Source organism: Aulonocara sp. 'chitande type north' Nkhata Bay, linkage group LG3 (genome assembly GCF_057382095.1).
Source record: "Aulonocara sp. 'chitande type north' Nkhata Bay isolate Kocher_YH1m ecotype deep benthic linkage group LG3, A_spYH_male_GT1.1, whole genome shotgun sequence".
NCBI lineage: Eukaryota > Metazoa > Chordata > Actinopteri > Cichliformes > Cichlidae > Aulonocara > Aulonocara sp. 'chitande type north' Nkhata Bay.
In genome coordinates, this window is record NC_141346.1 from 6445420 (window position 1) to 6466783 (window position 21364).

The 21364-nt window shown below is 46.0% G+C and overlaps 2 protein-coding genes and 1 long non-coding RNA gene across 3 annotated transcripts in view; all 3 read left to right on the plus strand.

Moving 5' to 3' along the window:
* LOC147333682 (uncharacterized) overlaps nucleotides 1–21364 on the plus strand; it is a 71119-nt gene that overhangs the window by 30956 nt on the left and 18799 nt on the right. The gene's annotated exons all lie outside the window — the stretch shown is intronic.
* LOC147333685 (uncharacterized) lies at nucleotides 858–9357 on the plus strand. Its single transcript, XR_015125772.1, has 4 exons — nucleotides 858–1217; nucleotides 1393–1666; nucleotides 8930–8989; nucleotides 9165–9357. It is a non-coding gene; the product is annotated as an uncharacterized LOC147333685 (long non-coding RNA).
* LOC147333686 (E3 ubiquitin-protein ligase TRIM21-like) lies at nucleotides 16186–18025 on the plus strand. Its single transcript, XM_086268861.1, has one exon. It carries the CDS (start codon nucleotides 16186–16188, stop codon nucleotides 17887–17889), a length of 1704 nt encoding a protein of 567 aa, XP_086124987.1. The 3' UTR covers nucleotides 17890–18025.

A 21364-nucleotide genomic window follows, 5' to 3' on the forward strand; every position in this document is an offset into this window, starting at 1 on the left:
TAGCACTGAGACGGCACTTTTAAGGATTTTTAACGCTATTCATTTAACTCTGGACTCTGGCAGCCCTGCTGCCCTTTTATTGTTGGACTTGTCAGCAGCTTTTGACACGGTCGACCATGACATCCTGTTATCACGGCTAGAATTTCATGCTGGCCTAAAAGGATCTGCCTTACAGTGGTTTCGGTCCTATCTGTCAGAAAGGTTTTTTTATGTCAGTATGGGCCCCCACAACTCCAAAATAGCCCCTCTTAAATACGGTGTACCTCAAGGCTCTATTTTGGGTCCTGCTCTGTTCGTACTCTATTTGTTGCCATTGGGCTCCATCTTGTCACGGTACAGCATTTCATTTCATTGTTTTGCTGATGATTTGCAGATTTATCTACCTTTAAAAGCAGGGTCAGACCATCCCCAGCTCTTATTACGCTGCCTTGATGATGTCAAACAGTGGTTGTCATTAAATGTTTTAAAGCTAAATGAAAATAAAACTGAGGTTGTCATTTTTGGCAACTTTAATCATATCGACAGCACTCTGGGCTACTTTCCTCGTATTGTAAAACACATGTAAAAAACCTCGGTGTCTACATTGATGGTTCTTTTAAATTGAATAAGCAGGTGAGTGCAGCAGTTCAGTCCTGTTTTTTTTTAGTTAAGACAGCTAGCCAAGGTAAAGCCATATGTAACATATGTGTTAAACACTTGTGAATTTCACCCAAAATACTTTCTTTTTTGGAATAAATATGTCATTTTTTTGCATCTCACTCTCCTATCTGTGTGTTCGGTCTGTGTGCGTTCATGTGCGTGTGTGCGCTGCGTGGTGACGTAAGCGCGTGCATGTGTGCCCCGGTCACAGCTCCTTTCAGCATGGCCGGAGGTAAGTCACTGCCACGTTGCTCTCTGTTAATCAAAGTTTGTTCGGATCCCAAGCTTCAGTGTGAATACGACCGTACCGCCGCGTTTTTGTTTATCGTTAAGAGACTCATTTGGGATAAGTTTTGTGGAGGACGAGTTCATTAATACACAATTATAATGAGTTATAGCCGAGAACTCGGCTAATATGCTAGCATGCTAAGCTAGTCCGTATCGCTAGCGGCTTGAGAGTTTACTCGCGTCAGTCTCTCCTTTTGTGTAACAGCATGCACCTTTTCTTTCTTCGTCAGGAGAGGGTTACGGGCAGTCGCGTGACACGCACGGATCGAACATGTGTCTCTGTGTTGCAGGTATGGAGATGTTTTTATGTTTTGGAGATGCAGTCTTTCATTTATTGTTCTTATAAGTTGTTTTGATGTTTTTAGTGACATATTGTTTATTTTGTGCTTTTTGTTTTTTGAGAGTTTAAGTCAATGGTTTGAAATAATTTGTTGTATTTGGTTCGTTACTTTAATGTACATTAAGGGCACAGCTCCTTTCAGCATGGCCGGAGGAGAGGGTTACGGGCAGTCGCGTGACACGCACGGATCGAACATGTGTCTCTGTGTTGCAGATGTGCAGTAAAGAGCCAAAGATTCGACACTGTCTCCTGCCTCTTGCTTCAACACCAAAACACAACGCAGAACAGCAGGCGTAACAATTACACGGGTTACATTGGTGCCGTGACCCTTTGGATTCATCAAGCATCGACGTCATCTCGATCACCGTGGGGAGCTCTTCACAATTGCCCTCGTTCCAAGTTGGTTGCTTTTCCTAACTTGTGTGGGACTTTTTGAATGAGCTTGGACATTTAATCTGCTCAATTCTCATCCTGAATAACATTAAGTGTTAGTTAAGAATACTGTGTTTGCTTTTGTTCAGTTGCACTATTTGGAATTTTGTTTCTTGTGATTGTGCTTTATTCATCATTATGGAGCCAGCATCTGGTTCGGAGGCAACTGGTGTTCCTGATGAGGAGGTTTCCTCTAATGTTGGTTTGGGGCGAGGGTGGTTTCTTGGGGATGGGGCTCAGACACCTAAAGTTGGTGTGTCATTTGCTCCCAAGTTTTGTTCCACTCGTCTCCAGGTTCCCCCCTGTGACATTCAGACCCCGCAGACAGCTGGCAGCGCTGAGTTGAGTACACTCATCTCAGACTTGGCCAATCAGATTGGTCAGTCCATCGTAGCCCAGCTGCAAGGTGATAAGGGGAGCAGTATGCCTATTGAAAGCTCTAAGGCTGAGCAGGGACCCCCTGAGCTAAATTTGTCTGGGGTGAAACTGGTCTTGCAATCAGACGTCAAGGAGCCACCAGTTTTCAGGGGTGATGGCAGTGATAAATTTTCCATTCATGAATGGGTCGAGATGATGGAAATGTACTTTGTAAAACGCAACACACCAACAGACCAGCGATCACGTGACATATTGGCTAGGTTGATGGGGAAGGCTAAGGATGTAGTGAGGGTCACCCTACGTCACAACCCCTCACTTGACCATGTCCAGGTTCCTGAATTGATATTTGACATTCTGAAACAGCACTTTAGAGTATTGACTTACTCTTCTATGCCTATGGCTGACTTCTATAACACCAAACCATTACAACATGAGGGAGTGATGGAATATTGGATAAGGCTAAACAATGCTATTGACGCTGCTGACGAGTGCTTGCGTAGGCAGGGGCGTAATGTCGAGGACCCAGGGCGTGAGGTCTCGATGATGTTCATCAAGTATTGCCCCGACCCCATCCTCTCGAACAGGCTCAGCATCAAAGCAGCTGAGGAGTGGACAACCACCGAGGTTCAAGAACGCATTGATAGCTTCCAGCGTGAACTCAGGGCACGCAGTCAGGGCAGTTCCCACACCTCACAGAGGAGAGAGGTTAGCCACAACTGCTCTGTTGTGCCTCAAGAAGCGATGGCGCCACAGCCTGGTCAGGCCAGTGTCGCCTTGCAGTCTCAGCCTACAGCAGCAGCCTCAAACCTCGCTTGTCAGCTTTCGCCCACAGCAACTTGCTTCACTCCTGTTCTAGCTGATGTTTCGACGACCTATCCTTCTGGGACATCAGTGTCTTCTTGTCCGGTGCCTACGCCTACTCCTCAGTTCCAACAGTCACCAACATACACTGTGACCACTCAACCTAGTCAGCAGTCAGTTGGTTGCGAGCTTGGTTCGACTGACACCCAAGCTTTTGATGTGACTGGCATGCGCGCTCTGATCAGCCTCTTGGATCGCGTGATTGCATGTCAGAATGTGCAGACTGCAGCCCCTGCATCTACACCTTCGCAGCGTCTTACCCGCGGGCCCTTTCTTAAGAAGAATTGTCAGGTCTGTGGCAACACTGGTCATTCCACTCACATGCACTGCAGGAGAGAGAATCTCTGTCTTGCATGTTTTGCTCCTGGTCATTGGAAAAAGGACTGTCACAGTCGTCGTGAGGGACGGGAGGCCGGGGCTGTCGCGAGGCAGGGTTGGCCTTCGGAAAACTGAATCACCCACATTTGGAGAGGGGCAGTGTGGGGGAAGAACCTAATACCCTCAATCATGATGAATCGGATCTCGAAATTCTTTATGTCAACACCTGTTCAACAATGCCAGAGGGGTACCGTGTCGTGGTTCAGGGACCAGCAGTAGTGCCCACATTTAGTGAATTGTTCTACACCCAAGTTGCAGTGAATGACAAGGTTAACTTGAGGGGCATGATGGATTCCGGGTCTATGGCTTGCACTATGAGTGAAGAGGCCGAGAAGTCACTTAGAGAGGCTGGGGCTCTTGTGAGTGGACCGCAGTCGGCCGAACGGATTGTGCTGGTTGGCTGTGGTGGGAAGCAGACCCACCCAAAGTGCGTTTATGACTTGACACTTACTGTCCACGGTGTGAAATGCATTGTACCAGTTTTGGTAGTGTCGGGCCAGCGTGATGAGCTCATCATTGGCTCCAACGTTCTCAAGTACCTGATGCGAGTTATGAAACATTCTGATGACTATTGGAAGCTTGTGTCTGTGGGAAGCAAGCACTCGCTTCTTGACTATGAGCACTTCTTGGACATGATGTCGTGCACCACCAGATGGAGGGGTGAGGAGGTTCCCGACAAAATTGGCACTGTGAAACTGCCTCGTGCTGTGACACTACTCCCACGGTGTGAACATCTGGTATGGGGCAGGCTACCCAGCAATGTGCCAGTCTCTCCAGGCAGCACGATCATCGTGGAACCGTGCACCTCTGGGTCTGGGCCGAGAGACGTTCTTGTTGGCCGGGTGATCACATCCATGTGGGGTGATCGGTGGGTGCCATTGAAGATGACCAATCTCTCCTCAAAACCACTGACCTTGAAACGCAACTCGAGGGTTGCTGTTGTTTCATCTTGCCTTGCGGTGGAGGACCTTGATTTCCAGCAGGACTCCTGCAAGATGGCGAGTATGGCCCAGGTACCAGCCAGTGGGCCAGCTACTACTGAGGCCGACTTGAATGACAAGTTGTGCTCCCTAGGTTTGGGTGATCTTGACATTGACTCATGCCATGCCAGCTTACAATCAAAGAGAGAGCTCGTTGAGCTAATTGAGCAGTATGAGGACATCTTCTCTAGACACCCGCTTGACTGTGGCGAAGCTAGACGCTTTGTACATCGGATCCACCTGACTGATGAACGCCCATTCCGTATGCCTTACAGAAGAGTACCCCCTGCTCATTACCAACAACTAAGGCAGGTACTCACTGACATGGAGGAGAAAGGGATTATTCGCAAATCCATCAGCGAGTATGCATCCCCCCTCGTCATGGTCTGGAAAAAGGATGGCGGATTGCGGATTTGTACGGACTTCAGGTGGTTGAATGCGCGGACTCTTAAGGATGCGCATCCACTCCCTCACCAAGCGGATTGCCTTGCCGCGCTTGGGGGCAATGCCTTCTTCAGCACGATGGACTTAACCTCTGGGTTTTACAACATCCCAATGTGTGAGGAGGATAAGAAGTACACCGCTTTCACGACGCCTGTTGGCCTCTACGAATACAACCGGATGCCACAAGGGCTTTGCAATAGCCCAGCTTCATTCATGCGCATGATGCTGAACATCTTTGGTGACCTCAACTTCACCAGTCTGCTCTGCTACTTGGATGACCTCCTGGTCTTTGCTCCCACTGAAGAGGAAGCCCTGTGCCGGCTCCGAGCTGTTTTTCAAAGGTTGAGAGACAACAATCTCAAGTTGGGTCCAAAGAAGTGTCATCTGCTGCGGAAGTCAGTCAGGTTTCTGGGCCATGTCATCGACCAGACCGGAGTGGCTGTGGACCCAGCTAAGGTGGAAGTGGTTTCCAAGATGCCAAGGGAGGCTCTAATGGAGAAGGATGGTTGCACTCCTTCTGTGAAGAGGATTAAGTCCTTTCTAGGAATGGTCTTTTTCTATCAGTGCTTCATCCCTGGTTGCTCAGCCATTGCCAAGCCTCTGTTTGCTCTGACGGCTGGTCAGAAGAGGAAGGGACGGACTAGTCACGCTGGGAGGGGTGCTGGCATGTTCAGAAAGTTGACTGCTGCAGATTGGAGCCCTGCATGTGACAAGGCCTTTCATAAACTGAAGGACGACCTCCTTAACTGTGCCGTGTTGGCTCATCCTGACTTTTCACGACCGTTCATTTTGTCTGTGGATGCTTCTCTGGATGGACTGGGAGCGGTTCTGTCACAATTGCCTATCGACGGGGATAAGGCACGCCCTATTGCTTTCGCGAGCAAGGCGCTAAGCAGGTCACAGCAGAGATACCCAGCCCATCGCCTTGAGTTCATGGCCCTAAAGTGGAGCATCTCTGAAAAGTTCAGCCACTGGTTGATGGGGCACAAGTTCACAGTGTGGACTGACAACAACCCGCTCGTTCATGTATTGACCAAACCCAAGCTGGACGCTTATGAACAAAGGTGGGTGGCCAAGCTGTCATCCTACAACTTTGATTTGAGGTACATCCCAGGTCGAAAGAATGTTGTAGCAGATGCACTTAGTCGTGACCCCTTCACCTATCAACCTATCGGTGGGCGCTTGCTTCAAGAGCCCTACGAGCACTTGGTGCGGAATGCAGAAGGTGCGGCGGCTCATGAGGTGCAGGACGCTTTCAGGTTTGGTGTCCAAAATATTCGGGTTGTCCAACAACCTGTTCCAGCTCTGGCCTCAGAGGATTTCTACAGTTCGTCGGAAGTCACGGCTACCTTGGCTCACCATGATTACTGGGAAACCGCTGCGGAGAATAGAGCTGCCTCCATTCTCCACCTTGTTCAGCAGTTGCAGCCAGTTGGCAATGATGTACTGCCATCACTTACCTTATATGAGCTGGAGGACCACCAACTTCAGGATCCCATCATCTCCGCTGTCCTGCCGCTTGTAGCCCGCAGGAGGCGCCCTTCCAGGCGTGAGAGACATGATATGGATTCCAGGGCACTGGCCCTATTGAAGCACTGGGAGAGGCTCAAGGTTCGAGATGGCATTCTCTACAGGGAGACGAGAGACCCTGTGAGCAAAACAAAGAGACTCCAGTTGGTGTTGCCAGTGAATTTACGGGTGCAGGCCTTGAAAGGTGTCCATGATTTGGCAGGGCACCAGGGTCAAGTTCGCACCCTCCACCTAGCAAGGCAACGTTTTTTCTGGCCCAATATGGAGAGGGATGTGAAGGAGCATGTTCGGTGCTGTGGAAGGTGCATACTTGCCAAGACTCCAGAGCCTGCAGCACGAGCCCCATTAGAGAGCATTAAGACCTCTGTTCCCATGGAGCTCATCTGCATTGACTTTTGGTCAGCAGAGGACAAAAAGAAGCGCTCTGTTGATGTGCTTGTGGCAACTGACCACTTCACGAAAATGGCCTTTGCTTTCCCGTGCAGGAATCAGACTGCCAAGCAGGTTGCCAGAAAGTTGTGGGACTGTGTTTTTTGTGTATATGGTTTCCCTGAGCGTATTCACTCAGACCAAGGCCCCAGCTTTGAGAGTGAACTATTTTCTGAGCTTCTGCAGATTTCGGGCGTTGCCAAGTCTCACACTACAGCTTATCACCCTATGGGGAATGGGGGCACGGAGCGGTTCAACCGCACACTTGGCAACATGCTGCGAGCTCTCCCTCTCAGAGCCAAACAGGAATGGCCGCAGCAGATTCAGACATTGACCTTTGCTTATAATGCAACTGTTCACGAGACTACTGGATATGCCCCATTCTATTTGATGTTCGGCCGTGTCCCACGACTACCGGTCGACGTTATGTTCAAGTCTGTTTTGCATGATCCCATTGTGGTGGACTTTAACGGCTACTCCAAGCTTCTTCTGTCGTACTTGTCTGAGGCTGCCAGGATCGCCCAGGAGCACACCAGCAATGAGCAGGAGCATCAGGCTCGTCAATACAATAAGAAAATCAAAGGTGTGTCTCTGAACGTTGGGGATCGCGTCCTGCTTGCCAATAAAGGCGAGCGGGGCAGGAAGAAACTTGCAGACAAGTGGGAGCCTCAGGTTTACACTGTTGTGGAGAGGCACCCCAGGACCCACATTTACAGGATCAGTGACTCTTCAGGCCAGAGTAAGGTTGTACACAGAAACCTTCTGTTGGACGTGAGTTTCCTTCCTGTCCAGGATTCGTTGGGAAGTCAGTCCTTAGACGTTTTCTCCAGTGAGGGGGATCTCAGTGCTGATGGGGATCTGGAGGACCCTGGCAGTCTAGGGACAGAGTCTACCGCAGCAAGGACTTCTTTGTGGGTCCTTTCGGATTTGAGCCATGGAGTGGATGTGGATTCCGCGGCAGGAGAGCATGCCTCACAGTCCACGGATCGTCAGCATGGTTCATGTGATGGTGCGGATGTGGACAATGCCCCACCTGATTCTCAGACTTGCACAGCGGACATTCCAGCAAGCCCTGCTGGTCAGGCCCAGCACTTTGCTCTTCCTACTCCGGTTGACTGTTCCGCTACCTCTGATTCGACACAGTCTGGCACAGATTCTGTTCCAGGTGCCTGTCATGGGGACGCTGTTGTTCCGCAGACTGTTCCTGTTTCTGGTTCAGACATCAATCAGACCTCTGGTCAGCCGTATACTGAGCAGCCATCCAACTTGCCAAGACACGACTCTGACCATGCCAATGTTCGAAGCAGAGTGGTTACCAGAGCAGGTCGGGTGGTAAAGTCAGTCAACAGGCTGATAGAAAACATGGTCCAGAAGCCTATTACATGGGGCCTGTTACCGCCACGGGAGGCTCGGCCTCTGACATAGATTGTTTTTTTTTGGGTCATCCCATTGCATATTATGAATGTGTTGTACTTGCTTGAGGCATCATGACACCCACCCTGGGCGTTTTTATGGGACCACGTTTGATGAGGTGTAGGCTGCACCTTTGTGTTCTGAAAGGGTTGGAGGCCTGATCAACCTATCCAACTTCTTTTAATCCATTTATGGATAGTTTTTAACTGAACTATGGGATAAGATCCTTGGGTTACCTGTTCCGGAGGTGATGGTAGTTCAGTGTCGTTGTGCCTCTTGGTACTGCAGTACCATTCAGATGTGTAGTGATTTTGGTGAAATTCAAGGGAGGTGAATGTAACATATGTGTTAAACACTTGTGAATTTCACCCAAAATACTTTCTTTTTTGGAATAAATATGTCATTTTTTTGCATCTCACTCTCCTATCTGTGTGTTCGGTCTGTGTGCGTTCATGTGCGTGTGTGCGCTGCGTGGTGACGTAAGCGCGTGCATGTGTGCCCCGGTCACAGCTCCTTTCAGCATGGCCGGAGGTAAGTCACTGCCACGTTGCTCTCTGTTAATCAAAGTTTGTTCGGATCCCAAGCTTCAGTGTGAATACGACCGTACCGCCGCGTTTTTGTTTATCGTTAAGAGACTCATTTGGGATAAGTTTTGTGGAGGACGAGTTCATTAATACACAATTATAATGAGTTATAGCCGAGAACTCGGCTAATATGCTAGCATGCTAAGCTAGTCCGTATCGCTAGCGGCTTGAGAGTTTACTCGCGTCAGTCTCTCCTTTTGTGTAACAGCATGCACCTTTTCTTTCTTCGTCAGGAGAGGGTTACGGGCAGTCGCGTGACACGCACGGATCGAACATGTGTCTCTGTGTTGCAGGTATGGAGATGTTTTTATGTTTTGGAGATGCAGTCTTTCATTTATTGTTCTTATAAGTTGTTTTGATGTTTTTAGTGACATATTGTTTATTTTGTGCTTTTTGTTTTTTGAGAGTTTAAGTCAATGGTTTGAAATAATTTGTTGTATTTGGTTCGTTACTTTAATGTACATTAAGGGCACAGCTCCTTTCAGCATGGCCGGAGGAGAGGGTTACGGGCAGTCGCGTGACACGCACGGATCGAACATGTGTCTCTGTGTTGCAGATGTGCAGTAAAGAGCCAAAGATTCGACACTGTCTCCTGCCTCTTGCTTCAACACCAAAACACAACGCAGAACAGCAGGCGTAACAATTACACGGGTTACACATACCTTCCGGCTAACGTCTTTGAGCGTGTTATTCACCTTTTTCTTACTTGCAGATTGGACTACTGCAATTCATTGTATTATGGTCTAAATCAGGCCACCATCCATCATCTTCAGATGGTTCAAAATGCAGCTGCTCGCCTGCTAACTAGTACCAAACGGAGAGAGCATATAACCCCACTTTTAACTTCTTTACACTGGCTTCCTGTCTCCTACAGGATCCAATTTAAACTTTTACTTTTTGTTTTTCAGTCACTTAACGCCCGAGCCCCTCCTTACCTGTCTGAGCTCCTCTCTGCCTATGCTCCAGGAAAAACCACGAGGTCTAGCTCAAAACTAATGCTGTCCATCCCACGGACTAACCTCAAATCCCGTGCTGATAGATCCTTCTCTGTGGCAGGTCCCAGACTTTGGAATAGTCTCCCCTTAAATATTAGATCTGCACAAACACTTGAGCAATTTAAATCTTTACTAAAGACACATTTCTATGCCCTGGCTTTTAACACACTATGACCCAAGCATTTTGGTCTTATTTGAATCAGTTTAGTTATTGTTTTAATTCTTTTACTGTCCTATTATTGTTTTTTATTGTTATTATTGTATTACATTGTTGCTTTTTAATACCATTTCTATATTGTTAAGCACTTTGTGCAGCATCGGCTGTTTGAAATGTGCTATATAAATAAATTTGACCTTGACCTTGACCTTAAGTTAGGAGCCAAAAAGGGTGTAGTTTGTGTGTGTGAGCACCGGTGTGTACACCTGTGAGCATGGACGCGCTTGTTTTTAAAAGGTTCCTTCATGTAATGATCTGCTAGAGGGTGTGGGGGGGCCACAGCCCCGTCCTCCAGGGCATGAAGCAGGTATGGAGGAGATCAAAACTCCAGACATCCAGAGGCCCCCAGAACACAAGGGACCAAGGAAGACCAACAGAGGGGCAGCCGCGCCACTGTCCCAGAAAGAGCTGAGGAGAGTCCCAGATGAGGGCTCACTCAGCAGCCGCGGAGCAGAAGCCAGGGGGGGTTGCAGTGACGCGCCCGTGAGCTCCGCCGGCAGCCAGGTGTGCCTGAGTGACCGAGCCCCAGGCCGAGAGGCCGAGGGCACCCCACCCCCGAAGTGGCCCGAGCGAGCCCCAGGCTCCAGGCCCCGATAAGCAGCCACCAAGGAGTGAGCCGGCGTGTACCTGGACGCCCATCCCCAGACACAAAGAACCACCAACGCACCGATGTCTGAGGGAGTCCGCCACCGGATATGAACTTTTTTCAAGACAGTGAATCTTGAAACCAGAGAAAAAATAGAGAATTTTAACTTGTTCCATTGGCAGATTTTTTTCACTTATTTCAAGCTAAAATATTTATTAGAATTCAAATTTAGACAGAAACAAAGTGAATAATATTATTTTATTATCACGTTGATGCAGCACATGGTTCAGTTAGCTTTGTATAAACACGTGTTAGAAATGTTCTTCAATCAGCTCTTTTTACTCTCATTTCACAGCCAGTACTTTTTACTTTTACTTGAGTAAAGAAGTTGAATTAGTACTTGGAGTATTTTTAACAGTAGTACTTCTACTTCAATACAGACTGTGTGTACTTTTACCACCTGTGTCTGAGACCTCCTTCAGGGTCCACCTGAAGCTCTCAGTCTGCTGTGGAAAAAGGAAATCCAGGTGAGTTTCTCCTGATCACCTGAGGCCGTCATTACTGTGTGAACCCACACACCACTCCTCACTCCTCCCACCCGCTGCACACAGTCACTGAGTACAGACCGGCTGATTCCTGTAAAGGGAGAGGCAGGAAGAGGCGGAGCAACAGCTGAAAAACAAGAAGCTCAACGTCATTTTGCAGAAGTGAAAGTGTGAGAGAGCAGCAGCAGAGCTGCAGTCGAGTCCTGTTTGTCTCTAAAAGAAGATTCACTGGAGTCCATCAGGTTCCTCTCAGCAACAGTGGTGAGTGCAGCTGATCACACTTCCTGCTTCTACACAAATCTTCACTCTGTTCACTTCATCAGGGTCTAGAGCGCCACCTCATTTCTCCATGGTGCCACTTAGGCTACGTCCACACTCGCCCGGATAGATTTGAAAACAGCGCTCCGCGTCCACACTAGTGTTTTCAGTCGTTTTCACAGAGTTGTGCGTCCACATTAAGACGGCTGAAAACTCTTACGTTCCAGTCCTGCGCATGCGTAAAAAGCAAGACGATTCGACCGGTCTCATTTCTGTCTGCCGCTTATTCACTTTCCGGCTGTTTGAAACGTCGCGGCAGAGGTGGAGGAAAAGCACCGAGTTTTAAAATGGACTAACAATGAGGTGGAGTTGTTGCTGCGAGTAACACAAAAGTACAAAGTTGCAAAAGCGAGAGAGAAATAAAGAATTTGAAGAAAAGCTCTGTGGAGCATGTGCAGACTGATATTCATCTTTAATAGGACTGTCAAAACTGCTGCTGTATAATGCTCTCCACTATCTTTGTTTGATTGGTCACATGCCTGCATCACATGACTAACATGCATCATCGTTTTAGAAAGTCTCTGTTTTCACTGTTCACTGTGACACAAATGCACCGTCTCCAAATTATTTACTTTCCAGCTGTTTGAATCGTCGCAGCAGAGGTGAGCAGCGTGATAGGAGTGGATGTAGCTGTGGGTAATGAGAAAAGATGAAAAGAACGATTGATAACTTTTTCGTTAAGGCCGGTGCTCTGACACGGAGCCATCAACCTCTCAGTGTCTAACACTGGTCTGCAGACGGCATCAGATAATGAGCCACATTAGATGGACTCTGAGCCCACTGACAGTAAAAGGGTGAAGTGTAGACATTTGGAAGAGAGCGGCCTGACCAGTTTCTCTGACTATGATACTGTAAAGCTGACAACATGATGCATTTACTGTGGTGAGTGTGCAAAGACCATGGCAGGTGTTGTGCCGAGGTAGGGATCCCCAACAGGATCTGTTTCCCTGCGTCAGGAACATCGGCTGGGCAGGGAAAGCGGACCCAACGCACTCCGCCTCCATCACGACCAACTAGACGTGGAAGGAGTGATGTTTTAGTGACAACATGAAAGATGAGTGTGACCGTTCAGTTTGTGGGTTACAACAGAAAATTATACATTTATTGTTCTCGTGTGTTATCGGACGGGATCATTTTAACAAACCGAGGACATTTTCCTGATAATTATCTGTATCCTCCTGTAACTTTACTGTTTAAAGAGCTAAAACCTCCAACATTTCAGGATCAATAAGTCCTTATAAGACGTGTTTGTGAGCTAAAAATCAAGAATGTGGGATACTGTTTGTCTGTGTCAGCCAAACAACTTCACATCTTTGTAACGACTGTTAAAAAGATGTTCATCCTGTTGATCCTGTTCATCTGGACGCTGCACTGTACAGCAGACACGACGTTGTTCAGTTTGTGTTTCAGATGAACCAGTTTGTGTCTGAGTGTGTTGCTGGGTCTCCACCAGTTACTCTGACAACTGAAGGTTCAAGATTTTTATTTTGACATTTTCACACAGGACCAACAGTCCATGCACAGTGGAATACTTGTGCAGAGCTTTCCAAGTCAAATCACACTTTAACAATATAAAGACAGAAAAAGCAGAAGGATAGAAATGAAGTCCGGAGTAGGGTAGTCGTACTATTTTCTTTTTTTTTTTCTTAAATTTTTTTTTATTTTTGCATTTAAATTAAACATAACATGCTTATACAAAATCAACCAAGAACAATTACTGTTTTTAACATTTGTGAACTTATGAGCATGAAAGGAGAAAGGAGAAAAAAAAAAAAGAAAGGAAAAAAGAAGAAAAAGAAAAGGAAGAAAAAAAAACTATTTCAACAATTATACATCCTAATCAAACAGGTTTTATTCCTGGTAGATGGTCATTTAATAATGTCCGTTTATTATTAAATACAATTAATTTAGGTTATGGAAAAGAGGTTAAAACAGCAGTACTTTCTCTGGACGCTCAAAAAGCATTTGATCAGATTGAATGGTCTTATATATTTGAGACTCTAAAACAATTTGGTTTTGGGGAGTACTTTAGGGATTGGATTAAAATGATTTATCTGTGTCCGGTGTCCTGTATTCTCACTAATGCAGATAAATCCTCTCCCTTTCAATTACAACGCGGGGTGAGACAGGGGGATCCCCTCTCACCGCTTCTTTTTGATATAGCCCTGGAGCCCCTAGCCATTAACATAAGAAACCACCCAGGTATACAGGGAGTTAAATTTGGGAATGTGGAAAGTCTTGTTAACATTTATGCAGATGACTTACTGATCTGCCTTTCCAAACCAGAAATCTCATTCCCTAATCTTTTAAATTGTATTAAACACTTTGGGAAATTATCAGGATATATGATCAATTGGGATAAATCTGAATTTATGCCAAAAACAGATAATCTATGCCCAAAGTTCCTCAGCTCACTCCCATTCAAATTAGTAACTACGTCTTTTACCTATCTTGGTCTTAAGATCTCTAAAAATCCCAAACTCCTTTATAAATTGAATTTCCTGGAAATGCTGGATAAGTTCAAAGATGATATTAGAAAATGGAAGCTGCTTCCTCTGTCTCTGATCGGTCGAATAAATCCAGTTAGAATGGTGTCTTTGCCACGATTTTTATATCTTTTTCAAAACCTTCCTATTCACTTGCCACTTAAATTTTTTAAGCAGCTTGATTCATTGATTCACTCATTCATTTGGGCAGGAAAACCCCCTCGGATATCCATGGCTCATCTTCAAAAAAACACTTCCTGCGGGGGGTTAGGTCTCCCTGTGTTTAGACATTATTATTGGGCAGCAAATTCAAGAGCTCTATTGCACTGGCAGTGGGGCTCGCCTATTGATTATTGTCATGACAAGCTTCCGATCTGGCTCCAGGTAGAGGCAGCAACAGTATCTGAAGCCTCATTACCGGTCTTATTGTTTTCTAACACGGGTTCTTTTAACAATTCGCTCAGTCGTAATTTTGTTGTTAAACACTCCTTAAAGATATTAAGTCAAATTAGGAAATCTCTCAAACAACCTGATTTTTCAGTAGGAATGCCAATAATACATAACTACTTGTTTAAACCAGGTAAAATGGATAGGGTGTTTTTAGAATGGGGGGGAAAAGGGATTGAAATACATTGAGGACTTATATACAGATGACAAATTTATGTCCTTCCTTCAACTTCAAGAAAAGTTTCAATTACCTCAATCACATTTTTTTCATTATCTTCAAATAAGGAATTTTGTTCAACAAAACTTTTCAGACTTTCCACTGAAGCCACGAAGTTATACTTACTTTGATATAATTCGGAAAGCAGATTTTAAACATTTGATATCTCAGTTTGTTAAGTGCTTTACAATCCCAGTTGATTCCGACCGAATTAAGAAAACATGGGCTGAAGACCTCGGGGTCCCTCTGTCTGAAGACCAATGGTCAAATTGTTTGTCCAATATTCAGAAAGGCTCAATAAATGTCAGATATAAACTAATCCAGTTTAAAGTCATTCATAGACTACACTTTTCTAAACTTAAACTTAACCGGATCTATAATTCTGTATCCCCCTTATGTGACAGATGTAAAGTCGGTGAAGGTTCCCTTGCACATTTATTTTGGCATTGCCCTGTTTTGAATGCTTTTTGGAGCCAGATTTTTTATGTGGTTTTCAAACCAATTTAGGAAAAAAGTACCACGTGATGGTACATTGGCTATACTTGGATCATTTGCATCAGTCGAATCTTTTTCCTTTTCACAAAAACAGATAATTACAATGGGTGTGCTGGCTGCAAAGAAACTTATTCTTTTACAGTGGCGGTCTTCTTCGGCCCCGTGTTTTAACAGGTGGCTTAATGAGATGGTGTCTGTGGCCAGGGTGGAGCAGATAAGATTTGATAGAGAGGGGAAACTGGCGAGTTTTTGTATGATTTGGCAACCATTTCTAGAATTCTTAAAAAAATAACTGATCATAATTCATGCCTCACACTCCGCGTGAATTATTTTATTTGTACTATTTTCTATATACAAAGAAAAAGAAGAAAATGTACAGAGAGTGTGTAGTTCTCTACCTCTTATCGCACTCACAGTGTTGCACATTTGTTCCACAGATCTGTTTCACAAGTCTGTTGTGAGTGTATTGCCCGATGGTCAGTGAACCGATGATACATTCAAAGTGAGGTTAAGTAGTGCTGTGTTATTTTAAGTGTTCAGTGTGTTTTTGTTTGCCGTCAGTCTAACAGTTGTGGGGAAGAAGCTGTTGAAGAATCGTGTTCTGTGTGTGATGCTGCTGTCCGCTCTGTTGTGTCTGAGATTGTATGTGCAGCTTTGTATGTGCAGGTCCATGGATGCAAGTGTTGTTCCCATAATCCTCTCTGCAGACTTTCTGACTCTTTGCAGAGCCTTCCTCTCTGTCTGTGTAGTGTTTCCATACCAGACAGTGATGCCTGCGGTGAGGATGCTGTCTATCAGTCCTCTGCAGGCCTGGGTGAGAGGGTGATGGTTCATGCCAGCTTTCCTGAGCAGCCTAATGAAATAAAGCCTTTGCTGGGCTTTTTTCACAGTTGCTGTAGTGTTGAGAGTCCAGCTCAGGTCTGATGTAACCTGCAGTCCCAGGAATCTGTGGCTGTTTGCCCTCTCCACCTCCGTCCCTTTGACAATAAGATGCTGCAGGGGAGGGAGTTCTTCCAAAAGTGCAGTATTCATTCCTTGGTCCGTGTTGAGGATGAGGTGAAGAAGCTTCTGTGATGAGTAGAAACTTAAAGAAGTCCAGACGCTTTTCTCTCCAAGCTCCTCAGACTACTCACGCTTGTTTCTCTCTTTGTAAAAATGAAATTTAAAGTGAATTTTGAATCAAATGTTTCTCTTCTTTCTCCCTCAGAGTGCAGACATGTCTGCTGCCAGCAATCTGCGATCTGAAGATCAGTTTCTGTGCTCCATCTGTCTGGATGTGTTCACTGATCCAGTCACTACATCATGTGGACACAACTTCTGCAAAACCTGCATCAGTCAGCACTGGGACATGAGTCAGAGCTGTCAGTGTCCCATGTGTAAAGAGACTTTCTACACTCGACCTCAGCTGAAGATCAACACTTTGTTCTCTGAGATGGTTGCTCAGTTCAGACGTGAAGCTCAGCAGAAAGCCAGCAGCAGCAGCTCCGAGCAAAAAGCTGCCAAACCAGGAGAAGTTCCCTGTGACGTCTGCACTGGAACCAGACTGAAGGCCCTGAAGTCCTGCCTGGTGTGTCAGACCTCCTACTGTCAGACTCACCTGGAGCCTCATCTGACAGTGAAAGGTCTGAAAAGACATCAGCTGGTTGATGCTGTGGAGAACCTGGAAGGCAGGATGTGCACGAAGCACGATAACCTTCTGCAGCTGTTCTGTAAGACCGACCAGACATGTGTCTGCATGCTCTGCTCTGTTTTAGACCACAAGAACCACGAGTTTGTTCCTCTGAGAGAAGAATATGAAGGAAAGAAGGCAGAGCTGGAGAAGACAGAGGCTGAGATTCAGCAGATGATCCAGAAGAGACGACTGAAGATTCAGGAGATCACAGAGTCGGTGAAGATGAGTAAAGATGCTGCAGACAGACAGAAAGCAGAAGGTGTTCAGGTCCTCACGGCTCTGATGGAGTCTGTTGAGAGACGCCTGAAGGAGCTCATGAAGGAGATCGAAGACAAACAGGAAGCTACAGAGAAACAGGCTGAAGGTCTCATCAAAGATCTGGAACAGGAAATCTCTGAGCTGATGGAGAGAAGCTCTGAGGTGGAGCAGCTCTCACGCTCTGAAGACCACCTCCACCTCCTCCAAAGCTTCTCCTCCCTGAAAGCTGCTCCACCCAGCAAGGACTGGACAGAGGTCAGAGTTCATCCACCATCATATGAGGGGACTGTGGGGAGAGCTGTGGCTCAGCTGGAGGAGACAGTCTGGAAACCCATGAAGAAGAAGCTGTTAGAGGCTGAGCTGCAGAGGGTGCAGCAGCATGAGGTGGATGTGACTCTGGATCCTGATACAGCTCATCCTGAACTCATCCTGTCTGATGATGGAAAACAAGTTTATCATAGTGATGTGAGGAAGAATCTTCCAGACAACCCAGAGAGATTTTCTCAGTGTGTTAATGTTTTAGGAGAGCAGAGTTTCTCTTCAGGCAGATTTTACTTTGAGGTTCAGGTTAAAGGAAAGACTGAGTGGACTTTAGGAGTGTCCACAGAGTCGATCAACAGGAAGGGACAAATCACACTGAGACCTCAGGATGGTTTCTGGACTGTGTGGCTGAGAAATGGAAATGAGTACAAAGCTCTTGCTGGTCCTTCAGTTCGTCTCTGTCTTCATCCTGGTCCTGAGAAGGTGGGGGTGTTTGTGGATTATGAGGAGGGTCTGGTCTCCTTTTATGATGTAGGTGCTGCAGCTCTGATCTACTCCTTTACTGGCTGCTCCTTCACTCACAAACTCCACCCATACTTCAGTCCCTGTACCAATGATGGAGGTAAAAACTCTGCACCTCTGATCATCTGTCCTGTCAATCAAACTGATCAACGACTGATTTTATTGGATGAATGATTGATTTTTCTTGAAGGGAACAAATGAACATATTGAGTGTAAATCCTCTACAGTCTCCATGTTTCTATAGAATCTGATCATCAGGACTCTGATTCACACTTTGATTCTCATGGAGTTTGATTTGAACAGAAGAAAAGTTGAATCAGGAAATGTTCCCACTGATGGAGACTCGAGCTGAAGAGCAAATATCAGAGAACAAATGTCCAAAAGCTTCATTTCCAATAAAGTTTGTTCAATGCTTTGAGTGAATCCAGACTCATGTGTGGCTGTTATACGGAGCATCAGAGTCCAGCTGAGTTATGTTGGATACAAACTGCTTATTTTGGCTCTGTGAGGAGTTTTGTTCACTGAAAACTGATGAGACGGATAATATTCAAAGAACTCTGTAGAGATTCATGCATCCATGTTCTCCACCTGCAGGTGTGGAGGAGAAAGGTGGAGCACAGACTGCTGCATCCTTCCAGTCACATCATTTTGATGATTATATTTGCATGTTGTGATGATTTGGGTTAAAGACAAACAGAGTTGAACGGCTGCAGTCACAGCATGAAGACGATGCTGAAGCTGAGCTGTCAGTGAACATGTTTCACTGTGATTTGATTTGAAGAATAGAAAGTGTGTGTGGCTGCTGACAGCTGCAGTCTCTGCTAGTCTGCATAACACACACACAACTTTCCCCCTGAGGCAACGATGCAGCAACAACACAACAGCTGCAGACACACACACGATTGTGCGCTCCCTTTCAGTCTGAACTCTCAAACACACAAACTCTATCAATGTCGTACTGTTAAAGAACTCCTCCTCCTTCAGTAACAATGATTTGAGGTCTCTACCAGTGTCTCTTGTTTTGACCTTTGACCTCTTTATTCCTTATAACCAAAAAAACCCTTTTATCTGATATTTTCACCTTATTGATTGATTATATATATCTATTATATTTTCTCACCTTATTTTGACCTTTGACCCATGTCCTTGTTAGCCTTGATCTTCCTTCATCAAACGTGAAATTTCTTTCACCTTTGAACTTAAAGCTTAAATCAAACCTTTGTTAAAAAGCTTCTTACCAACTTGTAATTCCAACTCTCTGCATTAAACACGTATCTTATCATATAAACACTGGATCACTGAGAGAACTTTAGGCAGAACCAAATGAAGCAGCTGACCTCGTCAAACTCACAGCGACAGTAACTGACAGTGAATTATTTTAATCTTCTTCACTGTATTTGTTAGAAACATTTATTTTCCTTTAATTGGACTTTGGTTAAGTTAAATCCGATGTATTAACCGACCTTTGAGGTGAAGTGCAGCTGCGAAGAACGCTACGGCAGGCAATGAGGTGCGTTTAATGTCGCTCTGTTAATTTGAGCGTCCATAAATTGAATGTCTTATTTTTTCTTACTTTATTATTGCTCATTTATTGGAGAATTTGGCCATTTAATCAAGATAGATTTTATGTTGTTGGTGGTAAAGATCTGGATGGATGTTTTATTTTATTCTGTGTTTCTATTTTTCAGTTTTACTTTTCAAGACTTGGTGAATTGCCTTTTTCTACTTTTTGTTTAGTTTTGTTAAAATTAGCAGCAGTGAGAAGTGTTGTTGTCGGTCTTGAATATATTTGATGTAGCCCATACTGTTAAGGTAAGTGTCATGTTTTTAGTTGTTAGTCTGATGAAGAATCTTTTATTTTTCTCCAAAAGTTGATTGTGTTTATCTGGACATAGTGTTTTTCAGGTCCAGCTGAATGCAGGTTTCCCCAGTCTTATACGTGTCAGGAGCATCAGCACAGCTGAAATGCATTTTTCCTAAGCACCGCGTCTCTGTGGCTTTTAAACCCCAAAACACGCTAAAACAAAAATGGGTCCACCCCAAGGATGGGGTCCCCCGGTGTAGTTTCCACTGTGACAGACTGTGGGCTTCCTCAGAGTGAGGCTGAGAGCGGCAGGCCCAGCTGGAGTCTGACCCACAGTGGAGGTCAAACCTTCTGTGCCACAAACACCAGATTAACCAGTTTCACTCATCATCCTTCTACTGTCAGATTTTACTGGTGCAGGTTTGATGAATCACCATCTGAGAACATCTCTGATGTGGGCGCCACTCACAGGGATCACTTCCTGTAGAAGGGTCACATGACCTGTTATAGGCCCCTTTGTGATGATGACAGCGACGCCCCTTTCGTGTGAGGTTAAACCCAGAGAGCTTCGTGTGACCTCTGACCCTGATCACCAGCGTTAGGGTCAGTGAATGTGAGATACCGTGTGACAGGAGGAGGAACAATAAAGTTTTATTTGTACGAACACGTAGAACAGATGAAGTCAGAACGAAGCAGGTGGAGCTCAGTCAGGGTGGAGGTGCAGACAGGTGAGCTGAAGGGGAGGAGCCAGTCTGGTCAGGAACTCTGTCTCCTCGAGTGAACCTCCTCACCTCTGAAACACACACACACACACACACACACACACACACACACACACACACACACACACACACACACACGACTCTGAAGGTTGCAGTCAGGGTTGGTCAGGGTGGTGAGGGTGGGGTTACCTTCTGGTCTCTGGTTGGTGTGTTTCCTGCAGGTGAGGCTGAGCGGCCGAATCATGACATCGCTGCTGCACAGACACAACAGGAAGTGGAGGAGGAAGTCGTCAGCGTCCCCGTCACACACCTGAGACAGACACAGAGGTTATGTCTCTGCAGACTCACGGCTCGGCCCTGTGGAAACGTCCTGCAGGACGCCTGTTTCTCTCTGTGGTGGCCCCCCCACAGCGTCCCCACCGTGCTTCACTGTGTGGACGCTGTTCTTTGGGTTGTAGCTGCATCTTCTTCTCGTTTCACCTCCACAGGACGTTTCAGTCTGCAGGTCTTTGTCCTCAGCAGTGTGGCTGAAGGTGTCTGCAGACGTGGAGCTCTGTGAGCTCACAGTGCGTCCCTGTGCAGCCTGTAGAGTCTTTGAAGTCTTTGCTCTGACAGGCTTGTTCTGTGCTGGGCGGCTCTTTGACTTTCTTCAGGTTTCCCTTCCTGACACTCTGATAACCTCAGATATCCACAACGTGAATCCTCACAAACATCTTTTTCTCTCTTTTCACTCAAACCTTCTGACGTTTTCACACCGACTGTAAATATGAAGAAAACCCTCAGTTTGACGCCACGCCCCCAAACCAGTTCAGCAGTAAAGTGTGAGCAGACGGAGCTGTTACCAGGATGTAAACAGGATGTGCCCTTTCACAGTTAAAGCCTCAGGAATAAAAACATGACCCGATCTTAAATTTTTAAAGATAAAATAAAGTTTAAAGACGACGATGAGCACGTGACTCACCTGTGACTCACCTGTGGCAGGTAAATATGTACACCTGACAGGTGCTACTGACCTGGCTCTGCCCACGAGGGAAGACTCTGATGTGACCTCTGACCCTGAGAGGTCTCTGAAGCCCCTCCCACTGAGCATCAGCCAATCCCAGCAGAGCACGAACCAGAGCAG

What these genes read in the sequence shown, in the direction of transcription:
- LOC147333686 (XM_086268861.1), top strand. Translation starts at nt 16,186, where the DNA reads ATGTTTCTCTTCTTTCTCCCTCAGAGTGCAGACATGTCTGCTGCCAGC.